Raw genomic sequence first — 21,547 nt, 5'->3', positions numbered from 1 at the left:
AGGAAATTTCTATAAGAGACCACCAGTGTAGTCCAAGCAGCAAAAATCAACCAGGAAGAAGACGCTATGATTTTGATGAAGTTTGTTGTAATTTATTTGGACTCTATATCTGAGGAAAATGCAAGCATGCACTGTTTTGCTATTGTTAAGAAAGCATAACTGAATTGTAAGTGTGCTTACAAGAATTGTTTATAAGCAGGCGGTAACTAAGTCACAGTCTTTGTGGGAAGATTATATGTTAAATTGTATATGCAGTGGAGAAATGTGCATGGTTATGACATAGGAGACAATTACATGTTTATGTCTAATGAATTAACTTAGCACTGTGAGTTGGATGCATTGTGATTAGATGGTGCAGTCATAAATAAAACAAATTTTTCTAATTGATTCATGTGAAAGTTAATGAACTTGTTGTATAAACTGCATTCCCTGTATGTTAAAACGGATGAGTGAGATAACTTCTGAGTAATTTTTTATATATATTATACCTATTGTTCTAGCTCAAAATAGATGTTTTGTTTTGTAACTACCTGGCCTGTTCTTTAGCCAGTGCACTATCTCCAAAAAAATAGCAAACCTGTGTGCAAATTCAATTTTGAGCAGTCACGACTTGCATAGTTAACGATTCCTGTTTTCCTCACCTTAACTTTCAAACTATATTAATTCAATTAGATGTAAATAAAACAAAATTTTCTAATTGATTTGTGCGAAAGTTAAGGAACTGCACATATTAAACAGGCTGATAGATAACCTTAGGTCTGTATAAGGGCAGGGGACAGAGATTAGTTGTATGGTAGCATTAAACAATAAAATAAAATAAAAAGTATATTTTTGAATTAAAAAAAAAAAATACTTCAGTTTTCTATCTTTCTTAAACATCATCAATTGGAATTTAGAATTATTTGAGCCTTTGAAGAGTTACTTTGAAAATCAACCAAAGTATCCAACAATAATACAGAATTTTTTTTTTAACATGATATCTAAATTTTGGTTGCATTTTGTATAAAATTAGTTTGAAATCTTGGAAGTATTCAACGAATGAGGCACCAAAGAACTTCAGTTTATGTATCTTTTAGTGAATTTCCATTATTCAATTACAAAAACAAAGATTGTGAAAAGGAAGCCAATGAAATTCGTTCTCACAAAACCAAGGGAAGAATTGAATAAATTAAATGATGAGAGCTCAAACAGTGCACAAAATTTAATTTTGGAATTCTACAATTACACACAGGATCTCTTGGCTTGCAGGAATAATCTTTTGATGGAACTTTTATTTTTAATTGGGTAAATTTATATTATGTAATGGAATGGAATAAAATTGAGAAGGCTTATGGATTATGCAGCATTTAAATCTGATGAAACATTAAAAAAAAATCATAAATAAAGACAACTTATTTGATGAGTCTTGTCTTGTAAAAATATTTGATGAAGAAAAGTACTCTGAATGGAGGCAAAAAAGTATTTTCATCATACAAATATTTACATAGTTCGATTTAAAAAAAAAAAAAAAAAAAAAAAAAAAAAAAAAAAAAAATAAAAAGGTTGAGATTATTCTTCATTCAGCAGAATTTGCTCTGAAAGTATTTTCTCAATTGCAAATAATATAGTCTATGGAGATGAGTAAACTGAAAGTGTCAACAATTTCAAATTCATTAACCGTAAATTCACTTTGAAGACTCAAGGCAATTTTATAAAAACATTTAAAAATAATAAGCTTATATTGAAAAAAATACATTCTTCAGAAAAAATACTAGTGACATGGTTTTAGAGATAGTCAATAAATAAACATTTTGAAACATTATACAATTTTAAGTGCTTGTTAACTCACCCCCCCCCCACCACTCTTAAAAATGTCCCAGTTTGGATGATAAATTATATGGTCACCTTAATTGTAATACTGCTGTAAGAGAAATTAAGGGATTTCTTTGGAATGCAATAGCAGATATTTATGAAGTCTTTCAGATAGAAAGAAAAATATAGTTCTGAATGTTAAAGGAAATAAAAGAAAGTGAAGATAATTCGTTTATGTTAAGATATTTAGAAAAAAAAGGACAACTACAATTGAGGATGTTTTCATTATTTTTTAAAAAGGAATGCTACAGTGTTCAAATTAAGGATTTCGGATCCAGAAGTTTTATTTCCATCTTACTGGAAATAAACTTCTTTAATAAATTCGGTGGGACCCACCCATGATTAGTTAACTTGACAGTGAACGAGATGATGTTTTAAAATGAAAAAAAGTATAAATTATTAAAAATATATATATATATATATATATATATATATATATATATATATTGAATGTATTCAGAATGAGGCTAACAATTCACTCGCCACTTGTTTCTGACCACTTGCCTGTGCTGAGTGGGCAAGTGAATTTCTGGAGCCCTGCATTCAAAGGTATCTGCATAAGTGAGGTATTAGATGCAAATGAAGATCTGCAAATTGTCTAACTGAACCAAGCAGGTTACAGAAGTGAGTAAACAAAGAAGACTGGAAGTAACTTATTATGCCTATACACAAATGCTAGGATTATCAAGAACAAAAGGATTGAGTTTCTTGGTGAATATGTTGCAGTGATGGATCAGTGAAACCTGGTTTTCAGAGGCAGGTATACTAACTAGAGTTGTGTAAAAAGGTCGAGTATTTTTAGGAAGAACAGACAGGACCTGAGGATTTGAATCCAGTCAAGGTGGAAAGCTATGAATGAAATGTTAGTAACAATGTTCCATGTAGCAGTGAGTGTTAAGTTATGTGTTGTAAGGTGAAGTCTTCCGAGACAACATGAGAGAGAGGAAACTCTCCCATGGTGTTGTAAAATCTCGATGTAGCTTAAAAATACCAAAGCGCTTTACATCGATTTTTTTTACAGAGGTCAAGTCCAATGAGTATGTTGTAAAAATAACTTATTTGTCTCTGTATATTTTGTACTAGATATTTTTTGTAAATAACCCTTTGGAAGTTAGCTGCATATACTCCTTTAATAAGAATATTTCAGTGTTAAAAAACAAGGCAATGTTTTGCTGCCGGAACTTTATGTAATAACTCTACATGATGGCATAAGAAAGGTTGTTTATGATTTTTTTTTGTGTATGAGAAAGACTTACAAGTTCTGCACATAAAACACCTCCAAGTCAGTCAAGAAAGGTTCAAACAACTTTCCACAGGCCAGCAACTTACAATCAACAGAAAGATCAGAGGAGAACAAAGAGCTGGCCGAACTTAAAAGGAAGATGAAAGAGTCATGCCCAATTCTTCAGGGTTTACTACCCTTAGTGCAAGGTCACGAGATCGCAGAATAAAAGGGGACTGAGCCAAGTATAGGGGGCTTCCCGGTTCCAGCAGTCACCAGAGACAGGGCTTCCAGATGTCGCCAGAGAGAGAGCTTCCAGACATTGCCGAGGAGAAGGCTTCCAGATGCTATAAAGCGGGAACCTGGTTGAGAGTGGGTGGCAGTTTCAATTTCTTAGAGGCGGCAGATCGAGCTATTGGAGACGGCAGTCGACAAAGCATTTTCGGCGAGCCAAAGCAGAGGAGAAAAGGTGGTGTAATTACCCGAAGCAGCTTCGCTCAGAAGTTTTTCTTTTCGCCTTGGGAGAATAACCTTTTGCCAGAGCTGTATGAGTACCGCAGGGCGCAGTCCACTGCCAGCTATTTTTTTGATGAGATATTACTGAAGCCAGACATTCCTGAGGAAGTTCAAGATCTGAAATGAGAGAACTGCCACAGAACTTTTTTGTGCAAGACCTTTGACTGAATGTGCGATACAGAGCCTTTGTAAGTTCCATACTTTTGTACAATTCCTCTTATAGTATGTTATAGAAAGACTTTTAAGAATTTGTTTAATAGCAGTAAGAAGTGTTATTAAGAGAATCAATTGCCATGTTGGAAGTTGATATAAAAATTTTAAAAATAACTTAACTGAGAGTCAGCTAACCTCCTTGCAAGTAAACTATGAGTTTAATAATTAAAAATTGTAAACAGAGAGTAAATAAGTTTTTGAGTCAAAGAAAGTATTTAGTGTTAAAGTAAAAAGGTTCTAATTTATGCTACAGATTTTATAAATGGATAGAGAAAGCAATATCCCTATTGTTCAATTCATGTATAATTTGTAAATAAATATGTTTTTATTATTTGTTAAAGGAGTGCTGCCTGGTCTTTTATTTTACAACTGCACTGTTCTTAAATAAATCGGACTTGTGAGTGGGAAATAATTGAAGGCAATAAAAGCGCAGTTACGTTACTTACAAACCACGACTGTTTAAGTAAACATTGATAAAGGAAAGTTCGCTAGTAAGAGAGAGGGAAATCTACCGAATGTTTTATTTAGTCTAATGCCAATTAAATGATATATTGATGGCACAGTCTGACAAATTTTTCAGTGTTCATAGGCATACGACTGATAAATACGGAAGGTGGATAAACATAATACGCAGTAGAGTAAGTGAGAAAGGTTAGAGAAAGAAAACGTGCACAGCTAATTAGAATAAAGTATAAAGATAAAGATTTTAAGAATAACGGTATATAAGATATAGAGAAAAAATAGACACTTAAAATAAAGAGAAATTAACAGCATATGATTACAATAGTGCAGCATTCATTTACAGTGTTGTGGGAGGGGGGGGGGGAGATGTTGTGACTATTCCGCCACAACAGTTGATAACAATAATCATGCTGTAAGTGGCTAAAAAGATGATCTGCTCAAAAAAAAAAAAAAAAAAAAAAAAAAAAAAAAAAAAAAAAAGATTACATGAAGAATGCTAGGCAGGAAATTATGACCAACTGAGGAGAATACTAAGTTCATTCTCATGATATCAAGAGCATCAAAAAATGATTAAATGGCACATAATATTGAATTGCATCCTTAGAATTTAAAGAATAAATCAGGTAAGTGCAATATGGATTCATCAATCTTATTAAGCAATTTTAAAGAAACAGATGATGTGGAAGGAATATACAGTGAGGTGTCATCCTTGCACTCTCTGTATATCATGATGACATTGTATGTGTAGTCCTTCCTTATCAATCTTATGGTTTGTAGGATAGCAGTATGTTTACTTAACCAGGGAAGTGATTATGGAACAAAGTGGTTTCCCATTGCCTTCGTTGCCCAATAAATATTTTATGACTGTAGATGTGTGTACTCACAGAGCCAGTTAGCCTGTTTTGAGGGATGAAAAAACTGAAGTCTCCGGGCAAAAAAACCCTCCACCTCTGTATAAGACTGGCTAACTCACCTAAGTCAAAAAGATCTGATAAAAATTCCTCACATCTCTGTATATCGTGATGACAATTGTGTGTGTGTGTAGTCCTTCCTTATCAACCTTATGGTTTTGTAGGATAGCAGTATGCTTATGTAACCAAGGAAGTGATTATGGAACAAAGTGGTTTCCCATTGCCCAATAAGTATTTTATGACTGTAGATGTGTTAGCCAGTTAGCCTGTTTTGAGGGATGAAAAACCCAAGTCTCCGGGCAAAAACCCTCCACCTCCATATAAGACTGGCTAACTCACCTAAGTCAAAAAGATCTGATAAAGGTTCCTCACATCATGGAAGGGAATCGAACCCAGGTCTATCCAACCAAAGGGTCTATACCAACTGAGCTACAGAGACTCCAGGTTGATGTTAGTTAAGAAAAGTACAAAGCTCAGGCAAGAAAAGTTACTAGTATTATTCAGAAAGAAAATAATTTGAAGAAGTCCGAATATGAAAAGCAAAGTCTGGATATTATTTTTGGTAGTCCTCAGCAAGGCTCTGCATGCCAAGGTCAACCTGAAAAAATTCTATTATTATGGTGCAAGTAAAAGCAAGAATGAGCATGAAATCCTAATGAATGTGGATAGTAGGCAGGTGGTAGATAAAGAAAAGATTGTACAGTTAATGAGTGTCCATTTGCTAGGAACTATCAACCTGGAGTAAGAGATATGGAACTCAATACTACATCTATACTGAACAATGTGACTCAGGTATATTTGGAGGGAGTACTAGTGCTGTTGCATAAATTAAATAATAATTCAGCTACAGGCGCTGATGGGATTTAGCACCTACAGACGATATTAATGGAGTGTTTCGTAGAACTCACTATGCCCTTGACCTGGCAGATTCTACAGGAGTAGAAAGTATGTCTGATACTTCCTACTCCATTGAACAAGAGGTGGTATATTAAATAATAATTCAGCTACAGGCGCTGATGGGATTTAGCACCTACAGACGATATTAATGGAGTGTTTCGTAGAACTCACTATGCCCTTGACCTGGCAGATTCTACAGGAGTAGAAAGTATGTCTGATACTTCCTACTCCATTGAACAAGAGGTGGTATACTATACTATACTACCGACTTATCAGAATATGGGATCAGATTATAAACTACTAGCTTGGTCAAGAGGGTGGTTGACTAACAGGTATCAAAAAGTATTGTATAGGGTGCAAATCTGCAAGAATTAAGGTGACCTGTGTTTCAATTCTTAATATATTATTATCCAATCTGCACATTAATGACATTGGGAAGGATTTGATGGGAGACACATAGTTTGCTGATGATGCAAAGACAGGCAGGGTAATTAGAAATGTGACTGACATGCAGAACAATTTGAATAGGCTAGAATTGTGAGCGAGTAATAATGGATGACAATTCAACATTAGTAAATGTAAAGTTACCAACTTTAGTGTAATGAAATCTCCAATGGCATATCACATTAGTGGGGTTATTCTACAAGAAACTGATCAGGCCTAAGGATCTTTGAGTTGTGAAAGATAGGAAGATCTCTAGCCTGATCAGTTTCTTCTAGAATAATTTGAACAATGTGATAAGCCACTGCAGGTATCATTAGAATAAAGTGCATAATTTCATTTACAAATACAGCACAGCCTCACCTGGACTACCACATGCAAATCTGATTTACTGGTTTTTGGAGGTAATGCAGACAGAGAGGAGAAGGTGCAAAGAAGGATGTTAATGATACAGGGATTGTGGAATGTAGACTATGCATATAGACCGAAAATGCATGGATGAACTGCAGATGCTGACAGAGAGAAGAGTGAAGACAGAAAGAAGGATGTTAAGATAAAGACCTACAAACTTCTGAAAGGGTCATATAGCATACAGCTCGATGGAATTTTTTTGTTTTATTGAAGATGGGAGGATGAAGACATCCTCAGAAGTTGCGAATGAATATAGCCAAGAAAGGGATAAGAGCTACATTTTTCTGAAAGAAAAATGTAGCTCTTATCCCTTTCTTATAATTGGAATGGCTTACCTTTTGAGGTGGTGAGTGAAATAGCATGAATGAATTTGAGAAAAGGTATGACAACTGGTGTGTGATGCATAACCTTTCTCAATGAGTCCCTGACTCATTGGAGATCTCTTTACTCACTATATTATCTCTACTCACTGTACAATGTTCAATATCAAATGACTACCTCCTGAAAGAAAAGATTTTCTCCTTAATTTCTGCAAATATTACATCATTAAATCCTTAAACGTTCATCACCAAAATCACTACATTTCCTCCTCATGTTCTCCATCTGGAACATTTTTCTCTCCTTCTCCATTACTATCATGTGTATGATAGTTATGTTGCTCGTTATGTAAACATTTTAGTTTTAACAAAAAAAAATGGTTGAGAGCATTTACTGCATAAAGCAGAATATCTTCACAGAAAAATTAATATTTCACAAATTTCAAATGAAGAAGAGTGATTCAATTTAACACCAAAGTACATAATTTTATAGTTTCTTTGTTTTTCATAATACTCTTATGTTTCTTCTGATTGCAACCATTTACTTCTAAGCATTCATATATATGTATTTACACACACACCATCCTGGTTGGCCAAGTGGTGAGTGTATCCAATCTCCAGCCAACAGACTTTAGGTTTGAATCTTGCCATGAATGTCTGTGACTGTTGCTCACTAATTCATACAAATATACCCTTTCCCAAGATGAAGTGGGTCACCATGGTAGAAGTAAGCCCAACCCTACCATATTAGGTAGAGGCATGCACTAGCAGTGAAGATTCTACAGGCCGAACATCACACACACAAAGTGGAATCACATAGCAATAACACAGATAACTTTTCTAAACATTTCGTTTTGAAAAACGTATACATGGTGGTGGGGGAATTAACATCAATAATTTTAAAAGAAATTTCTCTTAACAATTAGCAGCTTTAATACATTTTAGTGAAAATATACAACATAAAAAATTATTGTAGAAATATCTAAATAAGCAAAGTACCATTAAAAATGCATGACAGTAAAATAACAGCATCCTTTCAGATATTTGGCATATTAGTTCTGTCAGCAAAGGAATCAGTTGCTCTCAGGGAAATTATACTGGTTACATTACATGATATGTCTGAGAATTTTTTTTACAGACAATAGAAGGTAAAAACAACTTACGTTCGACATAAATTCATGAAGACAGATGATTCGAATACTGAAAGAATACTATATATTCATGTTGTTTATAAGCTGTTTTTACCTTCTCTTTTACAGGAGATTCTCACACATACCAAAACCAGTATAATTTCATTCATTAAATGACAGAACTAACATGCTATGCATATGAAAGGATGCTGTTATTTTACTGGAGTGTATGTTTAAAAGTATTCTGTAAAGCACTTTGTCTATTTTATAGTAGCAAGGATATCCAAAATATCTATACCGAATCATAGCATAATTATAATTTCATTATAATTCTATCAGATACATCAACTTTGAAATTAGGATTCACTATCATTCAGGTATGTTTTGAAATGGCACGAAAAATAATAATAATCGTATTAAAATGACTTCCAATGCTCAGACATTCACGTGGTAATATATTACTGTTGAGTGTTCCATAGCTTTTTAAAGGCATTAAGAGAATAAAATAATATTAATCCCTTCAGTTTTGTTAGAATTTCTGATTCTAGGAATATTGACAGAAACACATCGTATTTCATACTCTTAGCTGTCTGTACTAAGAGGTGAATCAGGAATGTAATTCTACCAATAATCACAGAATTCTGGGTCAGCTTAACCACACACACACACACACGTAATTCCAACTAATTAAACTAAACTTTTGCTTTAAAAAAATTTAAAAGAGCTGAAGCAACCATGGCTCAAACTACAATTCCAACTAAATAGGCTGCAAAGTTTCTAAGAGGAAAGAACTCTTGTCACTTTTATTTAGAACTAATTCATCATATCTTAGATAGGATTCACACTGAAATATATGCAATGGAGGGCAACTTCTGCTGAACTTCTGGCTATGCTACACAGTGCTCTTAAAAAGCAAAGATGAGTACTAAAAAAAATTCAAGTGTTGAAGGTCTTTACATCTGTCAGTTCTTTTGAAAAGTGCATCATTTTTTTTTCCTTCATAAAAAACAATAAAAAATAAATTCTCTAATGCCTTTTTATTTTCTCAAGTGAAAGGATAAGAACTCTTTTAGCCCTATCTTTTGAAAATCGATAGATAACCAGTATCCAATCTTTGCCATTGACAAGAGTTGAGTTCATTTATACTAATGTGCTACATGAAAAGGTAATGAGAATACAGCACATCTTCCACTAACTCTTGTTTTTAAATGTAAACATTGCTATATGAATAACATGCATGATCTGTTACCTATTTTTCTGATTTGCAGTGCTAAACACCCCAAGTTTCTAATGGAGAGAAAAAAAAAGGCTTACAAAAACTTCTTGTTATTGATCAGGTCAAACCTATAAATCTTTTTTCTGCCAAACAAGTATCTGGAAATTTGCCACAACACTCCACAGATATAACTTCAAAATTTTCATTCTTGAGTTGACTATTTTCACCTCCTAGTCTTTTTATTACTGATTTTAATATCAAATTTTGTCACAGCAATTATTTATTTTGGAAATACTCTTGAAAACTTGCTGTATATTTATTTAAGATAATATTATCATCTACACAGCATAAAGAATTAAGTTTAATATTTCCCATTTTAATGTCAGATTTAATACCACCCTCTTTGATAATGGAGGTTTGCATACAATGTAGCTTACAAATGAATGTACATAAATCATCTTCTGCATAATCTTCGATGCTATCTGCTGATATGCAACTTAAGTTACGTATTTATCTACATAAGCATTTCTTTCATACAGAATTAATATTTTGAACAGTCTTTCCCTGAGTGCTATAGATTTATTTTCCAGATCAAAGCTTACACAGAGATCCTTCTCATATTATTACAGTTACCTCCATGGAGACAGTACTCATTGGCCCACTCAACCACTAATGTGTCAGTCATACTGAATCATGAAATTATTTACACCATCTGCATTGACAATGCACTCTGGCAATGAGTTCCACTCAACCACCACTCTCCATGTAAAAAATCTTCTCCTCACATCTTTCTTCACCACCATCCAATGATTTCTCAACTATCTGCCATGTGATCAAATTCTAGCCTTGGCAATACTTATTTGAGTAAAACTCCATGTGTTGTTCATCAATTTTCCTTAGCCTTTTCTCATGAAAGCTTGATTTCATCTTTCCTAGAATGCCAGAGGAAATTACTCAATGATTATCGCACTGTCTTACCTCACTCCCTGCTAAGTTATGTAGTAGAGCCAATACAAACATTTTTAACACCAGTATTTCAACATTTCAGATGAATATTATTTATTCAAGATGTCTTTCCCACAGTGGATTCCAAGACTCTGACTGCTTTTTGAACTTCAAGTATTAAAAATATATCCTTAGTGCATTCTCTCAGGATATTTTATACAATTATTCTATCACTAGCTACCTCATTTAATAATTGTTAAAGTGCACTATCTACCAATAATTGCCTGGACATCCCTGTTATCTGAAGTTATGGAACATTCCAGGTTTGTTGATAACATAAAAACTGGTGCACAGATAGTAGGAAGCAGTATTTCATCATAGCAGTTGAATACAGGTGGTGTGGCAACATGACGTGAACTCAGTGACTTTGAGAGAGGTGTCATCGTGGGCTCTCACATTGGTGGCATGTCCATATGTGTCACTGCCGCTCAATTGGAGCATCCAAAATTAATGGCTGCCGATGTGATCAACAAATGGAGACATTCTGGCATCACTAGTGCAGGAAAGCATCCAGGATGGCCACTGGAAATGAATGAGAGAGGAGTGTGTTAAAAAGGGTAGCATGCAAAAACTGGTTACAATAGACACAGACTATCTGTGATGAGTTCCAGAGCACCAGTAATACCATGGGAAGCACTAATACTGTAAGAAAAGAACTCCATTTACTGGGTTTCCACAGAAGAGCAGCGGCACACAAGCCAAACATCACAACAAAGAACAAGGGAGCTCGTCTGTCCTGGTGCAAAGAGTGTGTGAACTGGACAATTGACCAGTGGAAAACAGTGTGTTATCTCTAGAGCAATGAATCACGGTTTGCCTGTTTGCAGTCTGATGGTAGGGTGTGGGTGTGGAAGCAGCGTGGTAAACACTTGTTACCACAGTGTGTTGTGCCCACAGTAAAGTTTGGTGGTGAAGGAGTAATGGTATGGAGTGCCTTCAGTTGGTTTGGAGTGGGACCACTGGTCGTTGTTCATGGTTTCACGAAGGCAACTCAGTACCTTAATATTCTGGATAATCAGGTGCTGCCTACACTGTGGAGTTTTTATAGAACGGAATTGTGTTACTATCAAGATGACAATGCCCCATGCCATAAAGTTGCAGCTGTTATGGGATGGTGAGAAGAGATGGATGTTAAATGACTGCCCCGGCCTGCACAGAGTCTTGACCTCAACCCCATTAAACACCCGTGGGATGAATTGGAGCATCGACTGAAGTCAATAGCAGCACATCCTTGACCTGTCACTAAACTCAGTGCTGCTTTGATGGAGGAATGGAGACAAATTTCACCTGATATCTGCTGCACATTGGTGGAAAGCCTCACTCAAAGGGGTGTAGGAGGTGATCAAAGTGGACATACCCGACATTAGAGTTCGCCAGCTAGTATCAATTGTAAATTGATACCAGCAGGTGAACAATTATTGGTATATATTGGTGTGTATATATATATATATATATATTATATTATTGGTATATAGCATGTATTTTCAAAATATTCTCATGACTAATGCGATCATTATCAAATTCCTGATATTATTATTAACACTATTATTATTACCAAAATGATTTGCTAAAAGAAAATCACTCATCATCAAATTCCTGATATTATTATTAACACTATTATTATTACCAAAATGATTTGCTAAAAGAAAATCACTCATCATCAAATTGCTGATATGTATCCTCAGAGGGGGTGTTACAGGATATCATGATAATACTACATGAAAAAGTTACATCTTTACTAACTTCCTATCAACAATTTTCTGCCACTGGAATAACTGGAATAACTCACCATTCACTGTGGTGCCCTCAGGTACAAATTTGCAGTGGATAATTCCGGCAGCATAGAAAAAAAGCAATGACTATTGTCTTGACGTGATTTTTGCAACCTGACTTTCTTCTGTCGGGGAGAAAATATTCCATGCCATTCCATGCTCTGGCATTTCATTTGCAGATCAAACTAAAAACACCAACTTTCATCACCAATTATTTGCAACATATCAAGAAATTTTGACAACATGCTCCCTGGTGCTCTCTCTGTTTGTGCAGTACAAGCCTCAAACAAATCTTCCTCTTGTGCAAATCTCTTTCTAAGATTAATATGACCATTTCCTTACAGACACCAAGCTGTACAATGACCGGCTTACTTGGATATGTCTGAGAAAGATCCTAAGCTCCTCACATCAATGACAGGAATCGAACCCAAGACACTCCTTTCCCAGGCATATGGTTGTGAAGTGCATAGCCACTCGGTTAACCGTGCAGACTGTATAAAATATTCGTAGAATATAAATATTTTTATCCAAAAGTGAATTAAAAAAAAAAAGGTGAAGGGAGGATTGCTGATGTAATTATTTCTTCATAATCTGTCATGCATAATAGCTATTATTTAAACAGTCAATCAAAAGGCTAATCATCTTAAAAAATTCAAAACAGATTTATTATTATTATTTTATTTTATTTTTTTTTTTACAAATATATCAAACAACTTACAATAACTCCAAGACTTTCTGCAGCATCATAGTCACATAGCCATGTCGCTGATGGTACCTATAAACTTATGACATTAAGGGCATTATTTAATATTTTGAAATAACTGATGTTTTTATGCATAAACATGATGAAGCAAAGTTCTGCATTAACATAACCAAAAATATTAATAATTATTTTGGTTTCATTTTTAGCTTCATTTTGTGCATGTGCACATTCCACCTAACACTAAGCAACATATTAATTATGAGCCATTTTTTGTATGATATTTTTTATGTTTTCTTTCATTTTAAGAAAATTGCATGTGATATTGTTGATCCTAACATCACCAGACTATAACATAAGAGTGCCATATGCAGCCAAATGATTAAGGAGAAGGAAGTAATTATTTAATATGTTTCTTAAAAAGTTAGGGATTATACTCATTGTGAAAAATAGTATTAGGATGATTGTTCTAAAGAACAGGGGTGAATGGAATGAAGGAAGAAAATAAGTTTGTTTGGTATGTTTGGAGTTAGACAGCATATGAATGTTGACCAGGCTGCTCTAGTTCTTACATTAAAAGGAAGTGCAGGAACAGTAGTAGTGGCCAGTTAAGCAGAGCAATGTCAATGAGAGCACCAATGGAAAAGGCATAATGCCAAAACAGATTGCCTATGGGAAAGTGAATGGAGGGGGCCTGTAACAGAGGGGGATCCCCTATTAAGTGAATCATCCTCTTCTATATATCATCAAGACTTCTATGGGAGGTTTTTGAGTGCACCAACCCAAATATGAGAACAATATTTCAAGGTTCATCAGATCTGAGACTTGCATGTCTCATATCTGAACATTCAAATCTCAGATCTGAGATTTGCATGTTGAAGCAGGAAAGCTTGAACATGCAAATAAAGCTTTAATCTATTCAAGAGTAGAAGTACATATCTGATATCTTCAGGATATAACCTGATATTTAATGGAATTCTTCTTTAGCAATTTTGAAGTTTTCTTCAGGAAAAAAGAAATAGCATACAATAACTTGCTTTGTAATTAAAATGAAAAGCCAAATTGCTAATAACTTGCTTTACTATCAAATGAACCTATACTAATATCCATATATAGCATGGATGACCACTCATAGCAGTGGAACATTTTGATGAGATATACTGAAGAACAACAGTAATATTTCATACCATAAAGCTCTTATGAATCTCACTAAACAAAAGTAGTGAGACTTTTGTTTAGCGCAAACTCTATTCCATCTTCCTGGCATGCATTCTTTCTCTAATCAGAGGTACAACAGGCAAAGGCTTTAGACTTATTTTAGAATTATTCTTTCAGAATCAATTTGTATTTAACCTCTTATTATCCTATTCGAAAATACTAAGATTGATACTGTATAAATATTTTATATTCATATGCACAGTAATTTATTTGGATCTTATTCAAGAACCCTTTTTAAAATATCATGTTAATGTTATATTTTCAATTCTTTTTCTTCCCCTACTCCCACCCATTTTCATCATTGAGATTTTTACTCTAAACTCACGTGTCCACTCAAACTCATGAACAGCAACCATCACATACTGTTAGCATAACTTGCCACAAAAATCATTCGGTAAATTTTCTAAGTTTAAAATATTTTGTAAAATGCATCTTTTGGATTGAAAAGGCCAGGATTTAATCCTGTCATGATGAGAGCAATCTTTATAAAAACTTTTCCAACTGAGAACTAGTCAGGCTCATATAAAGGTAGAACAGTTCTGTCTAATTTGGATAAGTAATAATAATTACTTATCCAAAACAAGCAACCCAGCCAGAAAACACGCATAGAAGTAACAGACAAAAATACAATATTGTGTGAGGTAGATGGCAGATTATATAGTGTAAACAGTGGTGGGTCATGTGATCAGAATGAGTCCTGAGTTTTTGTGTAATAATTAAGTTACAAATCTGTTCAAGTGAATATTTCATATGAAATAGTTGTAAAATGAAAGGTGTGTGTGTATGAAAATAATAATTACTTATCCAAGATGTTGGGTCATTACAGATAAATCAATCAATTTCTTCTCATTAATCAATAATTTCAATACATGGTGTGAGTAATACAACACCTCATTATCTAAACACAAAATTTTAAAGAAAAGGATATTCTAGTGAAGAAGGTATCCAGATCTTCAATATGGTTCCATCGTGCTGCAAACATTAAAAAAAAAATTTATGTAAACATTAAAAAAATTTAATGTAAACTTAGGCACACTGGTATTTATAATATTTTTCCCTATACATTTCTATATATACACACACACACATGCACCCAAATTAAAAACTGGTTATAATAAATGGGATATATTAGTTACGATAACACACGAGCACACCATGATTACAGTGATAATGAAGAGAGCTCCAGCTTACAACTTAAATCCATCAGCCACAAAAAAAATTTCATTTGCTCAAGTACCTGTCTACTTTATACAAATACTATTATAAGTGATGTTTTATAAACCTAAATGTTATGGTGGACACATTGAAGTAATACATTGATTTTTACTGCACATTGCATGTAATTACACAGAAATATCCTTTCCTTTCAATAATATTGGTTTAAAATGTCCTCCAGCATGTCTTTTCTTGAATAAAATCCTGCAGAGAGGAGCCATTTATATGCATCATTAATAAATCATTCAGGGTGAAGATTAATTCATGATCTCAACTTCCCTTTTATTAGATTCATTTGACTAAAATCTTATTCACATTACAACGTACTTGCTTGGTATAATGCTGTTTTGAGAGAAATGGAAATCTGTTCTTTAAAAAGGTCCTGTATTCGTATGTCTAAATGCTTCTCTGCAACTCTGAACTCATTACCATCAGTTCACCAAATTTACTGAAGCTGTTTCTTTATCATCAAAATATTTCATGAAATATTTATTGAAACTTTTAATTTTTTTTCTTTCCCAAAATCTACAAGATCTTGAAGCCAGGTAAATTTGAGAAAGCTTTGGTAATTTCTGATTCATTTTCACTAAATCTTTTTAGTGAAATTTATCAAATATATTATTCCTACACCTATCAGATTTTTTTCATTCAACATTCGAATAGCTCTGATGCATTATCCGAATATTGTTGATGTTGCCGCATCATTCCTTGTTCATTGCCTATCTCCTCCAAATACATTGCCACTGGCAATGCAGAGTAGTTGTTAACAAGTGCAGCCAGAGTCCTACTCTATTAGAAACCCACCTTAATGAATGTGGATACTTAAACTTGAGGATTTTTGTTTGTAGCATGCCTGTTACTTTTCCCAATTCTTTCAATTTTTTTGGCAAATTCTTGTAAAAGATATATAATTTTTTTACTATTGTTTCAAGTTTGAAATTTAAAACAGATTCCAGTAATGTGCAATAAAATGTGTTGATATAAGATCTGGCACGTCTCTCTTTAAATTTTGCCACTAGCCCATTATTTTTTCTAAGCATGGTGAAAGTCTTTTCATTTGGTTATACTATAAATTAAACATGCCAAGAAATTATATTCTTGGTTTCATCCTTTATTCAAGTGTAAGCAAACAAAGTTTGCAGGTGAAGTCACTTCATGACTGGGCTACTTATATATAGAGCTAATGTATAATGCTATGTACGGACATGTATAATGCTATGCATTATGGAAAGGGTCACTACCAAGATCAGTTTCAACCTTTATTGAGGTTCATCAGTAAGGCAGAAGATTTTTAGAGAGAAATTTCGAAAATGCCTCTTTCAGTTTCTATATATTATATAATAAAAGACAAGTTCCTCATCATTTGAAATATCTGTAGAAGCATTTAGAAGAAACCTCACTTTACTGGAATCTTCTATTTCCTTAACTAATTCTTGTTTAATAACATCAGTAATAAATGACATGTAGTTTTGATACTGCCTAAATTAATAAGTTAATTTCTTTGTAATTACATAAGATGCTATTCCTAGTCGGAAATAAAACTTCTTTAATAAATTCAATGTCAAATGATTATGATCAAATAACTTGAAAGTGAATGTGGCAATGTTTAAAAATGATTAAAAAAAAAGTGTAAATTATGAGAAGAAAATAATATATTTTGAATGCATTTAGAACCAGGATGAAAATTTACTTGCATTTGGCTGTGATAACTCGAGAGTGGGTGAGTGCATTTCTGGAGCACTGATGAGTACTAAAAAATAACTAAATTATAATCTTGTAGTCACTGATTATAATTTAGTTCTTCATAAATACCAAATAAATGATTTTAGAAACTAATACATATAAATATCTTTTCACAATTCTAATAACCTGTACTGTCCAATAAAAGCACATTTAATTGATATACATTAATATCATTTCCTGATATATATATATATATATCTTCAAGGAGTAGATACGAGGTGGTATCAAAAAGTTTCGAGACTAGGTTTGTAACACGCCAACAGATGGCAGTACAAGGCTGCAAGCACAGTCACAGGGAGCACCTACCTTTATAAGCCAGTGTGCCAAAAGACATCATCCTGTGTACGTCGGGAGCTGTGCAACTGATGCTATTCTAACCACCTGCATTACCACATCTGCAATTTCATCATGGACAGCAAGTTAGAACAAAGAGTAAATGTGAAATTCTGCATGAAACAGGGCAAATCTGCCACAGAGACGTTTGACATGATTCGGCAAGTTTACGGCAATGCTGTAATGAGTCGTTCGAAGTGTTTTGAGTGGCACGTGTGCTTCAAGAGTGGAAGAACATCAGTGGAAGAAGATAAGAGATCAGGAAGACCTTCAATGAGCTCAACCCCCAAAAATGTCGAAACCATTCGGCAACTTATGCATGAGGATCGTCAGAGAACACTCCACAACATTGCTGCCATTGTCGGCGTGTCATACGGAACAGTCCAGGCAATCCTCATATGCGATTTGAACATGCACTGTGTTGCTGCTAAGTTCATCCCCAGGCTGCTGACCCAGGAGCAGAAGGAACACCGCGTCAAAGTCTGCCAAGAACTCCATCAGCATGCTGTGGATGACCCATCCTTCATGTCGATCACTGCCAGTGATGAAACTTGGGTGTACGGGTACGACCCTGAGACGAAGCAACAGTGGAAGAGCCCATCATCTCCACGACCGTAAAAGGCGAGGCAGGTCCACAGCTCAACCAAGTGCATGCTCATCATCTTTTTCGATATTCACGGCATTGAGCATCGAGCATTCTTCCTCAGGGGCCAGACCATCAATAGCGTGTTCTACTGCCAGGTTTTAAGGCGTCTGAGGGAGGACATTCGTCGAAAGTGACCAGATCTGTGGTGCACGAAAAACTGGATGCTCCACGACGACAATGCACCCTGTCACCGAGCTCTCCTCACACGTGAGTTTCTCGCCAGAAACAACATGATCTCACTTCCGCACCCACCCAACTCGCCAGATTTGGCTCCTGCAGACTTTGCCCTCTTCCCGAAGATGAAGCTCAAAGGTCACCGTTTTGACACCATTGCAGAAATCCAGCACGAATCACAGAAGGTGCTTGACATGCTTCAAAAAGAAGACTTTCAGGACGCATTCCAGGAGTGGCAAGAACGCTGGGAGCGCTGTGTTGATATGCAAGGGGGACTTCCATATTTTGCAGGTGATAGTGTGTAAACGTAGATAAATAAAGTAATTTCTCGTAAACAGAGATAGTCTCGAAATTTTTTTATACCACCTCATACAGAATACTATGAAGCACCACACTTAAATTTATGTTACTAGTTTGTTATCAACAATTTTCTTCCATATCTTGTGATCAAGCTTACAAAATGATTATTATATGCATTGATTACATACAATATTTCCTTATTAAAAATAATAGTGCACTAGTATTTTTAATAACACTATCACAATTTGGACTATATACAAATCAAAATTATTTAATTAACAATTTCATACTACTAAACAAACAAACTTCTAAATCATTGTGTAAAACTCGATGTAGCTTAGAAATACCAAAGCGCTTTACATCGATTTTTACATAGGTCAAGTCTCATGAGAACTGTAAATAACCTTGCTTGTTTCTATGTATGTTTTGCTAAATATTAATGTAGTAATGTCAAAAACAAAGTTCCGATGCCAAAGCATTGCCATCAGAACTTTGTAAATAGCTCTATGTGTAAGAGCATAAGAAAGATGTTTACAGTTATGTGTATGAGAAAGTTGTTTGCGAGCTCTGTGCATAACACTTTTAAAGTTAGTATCTAAGAGTGCCGCTAGGTTCAGACAAGTTTCTGCTGACCGGCAAGATAAAAAAAAAAAAAAAAGGGAGTGCTTGGAGGAGAACAAAGAGCGGATTGAACTTAAAAGAAGATGAAAGAGTCAAGCCGAATTCTTCGGGGTTTACTACCCTTAGTGTAAGGACCCGAGATTGCAAAATAAAAGACGATTGAGCCAAGCATAAGAGGCTTCCAGTCGTCAGCAGAGGAGAGGCAGTCGGAACCACAGCAGTGGTGGCAGAAAAAGAGGAGAGACAAGGCCCCAGTTACTAAGCAGGACAGTCCAGGTCCAGCTGCAGACAGAGGAGAACCGAGATCCAGTTGCTGAGAGAGCAAGGCGAAGTGGTGTTACCGAAGAAAGCCAGAGCCAGTCGGCAGCAGTTAGAGTCATCGGCAGTTAGAGACACAAGTTCCTGAAGTGGGATCCAGAGGAGAATTTGTCCGTATGCTGAAACCTCTTACATGTGCTATTAGAGTACCGCAGATTGCAGTCCAAAAGCCCGCCAATATCCCGACGTGATATCGCTGAAGCAAGACACTCCTGAAGGAAGCCTAAAACTCCAGATGAAAGACATGCCAGAAAGACTTTAGTGCAGACTCTTGACTGAATGTGCGACACAGCCTCTGTAAGTTCCACCCTTTTTGTACATTTTCTCTTATAATCTAGGAGATACGGTATATATGAATTGTTAAGAATTAGTTTAATAGTTATAAGAAGCATCCATAAGAGAGTTAATTGGCATGTTAGAAGTTGATATCAAATTTGTAAAAATAACTTAGCAGAGAGTAAATAAGTTTTTGAGTTAAAGAGATTATTTAGCGTTGAAGTAAAAGGGTTCTAATTTTATGTTAAAGATTTTTTTAGATGGGTAGGGAAAGCAATCTCCCTGTTGTTTGATTCATGTATATTTCATATTAATGTAAATAAACGTGTTTTAATTATTTGTTAAAAGAGTACTGCCTTAACCTTTATCTTACAATGCACTGTTTCTAAAAATATTTGGACTTGTGAATGGGAAACAACTAAGGCATTAAAAGTGCAATTTAATTACTTAAGAACCATGACTGTTTATATAAACTTTGTTGAAGGAATTTAAGCTAGTAAGAGAGAGAGAGAGAGAGAGAGAGAGAGAGAGAGAGAGAGAGAGATCTAACGGACGTTTTATTGAGTCTTATGTCGAATATTGATATACTGGATAGTGCAGTCTTACAAATAAATTTTCCAGTGTTCATTATTCTATTGCATAATGTTTATCGCATACTATAAACATAGTATGCAGTAGAATAAGTAAGGAAGGTTACGAGAGAAAAAGCTGCACTGCTAATTAATAAAATAAGAATAAAAGAAGTTATCACAATAAGGCAAAAGACAGCATATTGTTACATCAGTTTAGGAGTTAAAAAAATCCTAAATTGTGATGTGTTATCATACCTCTCACATCCAAAAATTTCACCAACCAAAGTAAAAGAAAGTATAAAGCAGCTCAAGAACACCAAAGCACCAGCAACTGACAAAATAGTAACTGAACTTATCAAAAATCATGGAAGTAAATTAACTACACACACACACACACACATGCACGTTAACTGGTAAATTTAATTTGAAAAAAAAAAAAGAAGAGATAACCTCAGAATGGAAAGAAGCACTAAGGTGAAACAAAAATGAATGTACAAATTAGATACCACTTCTGTCACAGGCTGTTAAACTAAAAAGAATCTTACCTTATGCTGAAGAAAATATAGGTTAATCAAACAGGATTCTGAAGCAATAGGTCTACAGTTGACCAGCTTTTTAGACTAAGACAGATACTAGAAAATATAATCAACAAGTTCATAAGTATGTTATTCATAGATTTTAAAAAGTATATGATAGCATTCATAGAGAAGGCCTTTGGGGAGTATTAGAAGAACTGGGAATACTTCATAAGATGATATGTTCAATCAAAATTTGCACCATTGACAGCCAAAGCATGGCTGTTGGCTAATGGAATTAGATATGAAACCTTTTGATATTAAAACAGGGAGATGCCCTTTCAGCCATTCTTTTTAACTTAGATTCAGAAAAATGTATTTGAGAAACACTCGAAACAATAACACAAACAGAACTGCAATATTAGGGTATGCAGATGATATATGCCTAGTTGGAGAAAATAATAAAGACATTAGAATAACATTTTGAAAATTAAAAACTGCTGCTGAAAAATTAGGATTATAAATCAACCAGGATAAAACTTGGTGTTTAAA

The 21,547-nt window shown here is 34.6% G+C and overlaps 1 protein-coding gene across 1 annotated transcript in view; it reads right to left on the bottom strand.

Moving 5' to 3' along the window:
• Positions 1-21,547, bottom strand: part of Atg9 (autophagy-related protein 9) — a 335,809-nt gene that overhangs the window by 282,424 nt on the left and 31,838 nt on the right. The window contains exons 3-4 of the mRNA XM_090394931.1: positions 15,212-15,254; positions 13,083-13,148 (exon numbers count right to left, since the gene is read on the bottom strand). Of these exons, the coding sequence (XP_090251057.1) occupies positions 13,083-13,148; positions 15,212-15,254 (109 nt within the window). The remainder of the gene's footprint in view (positions 1-13,082; positions 13,149-15,211; positions 15,255-21,547) is intronic.

The sequence above is a fragment of the Typopeltis vanoorti genome, chromosome 6, assembly GCF_054136105.1.
Source record: "Typopeltis vanoorti isolate ZY-2024b chromosome 6, IOZ_Tvanoo_1.0, whole genome shotgun sequence".
Classification (NCBI taxonomy): domain Eukaryota; kingdom Metazoa; phylum Arthropoda; class Arachnida; order Uropygi; family Thelyphonidae; genus Typopeltis; species Typopeltis vanoorti.
This window is presented reverse-complemented; position numbering and strand designations above follow the sequence as displayed.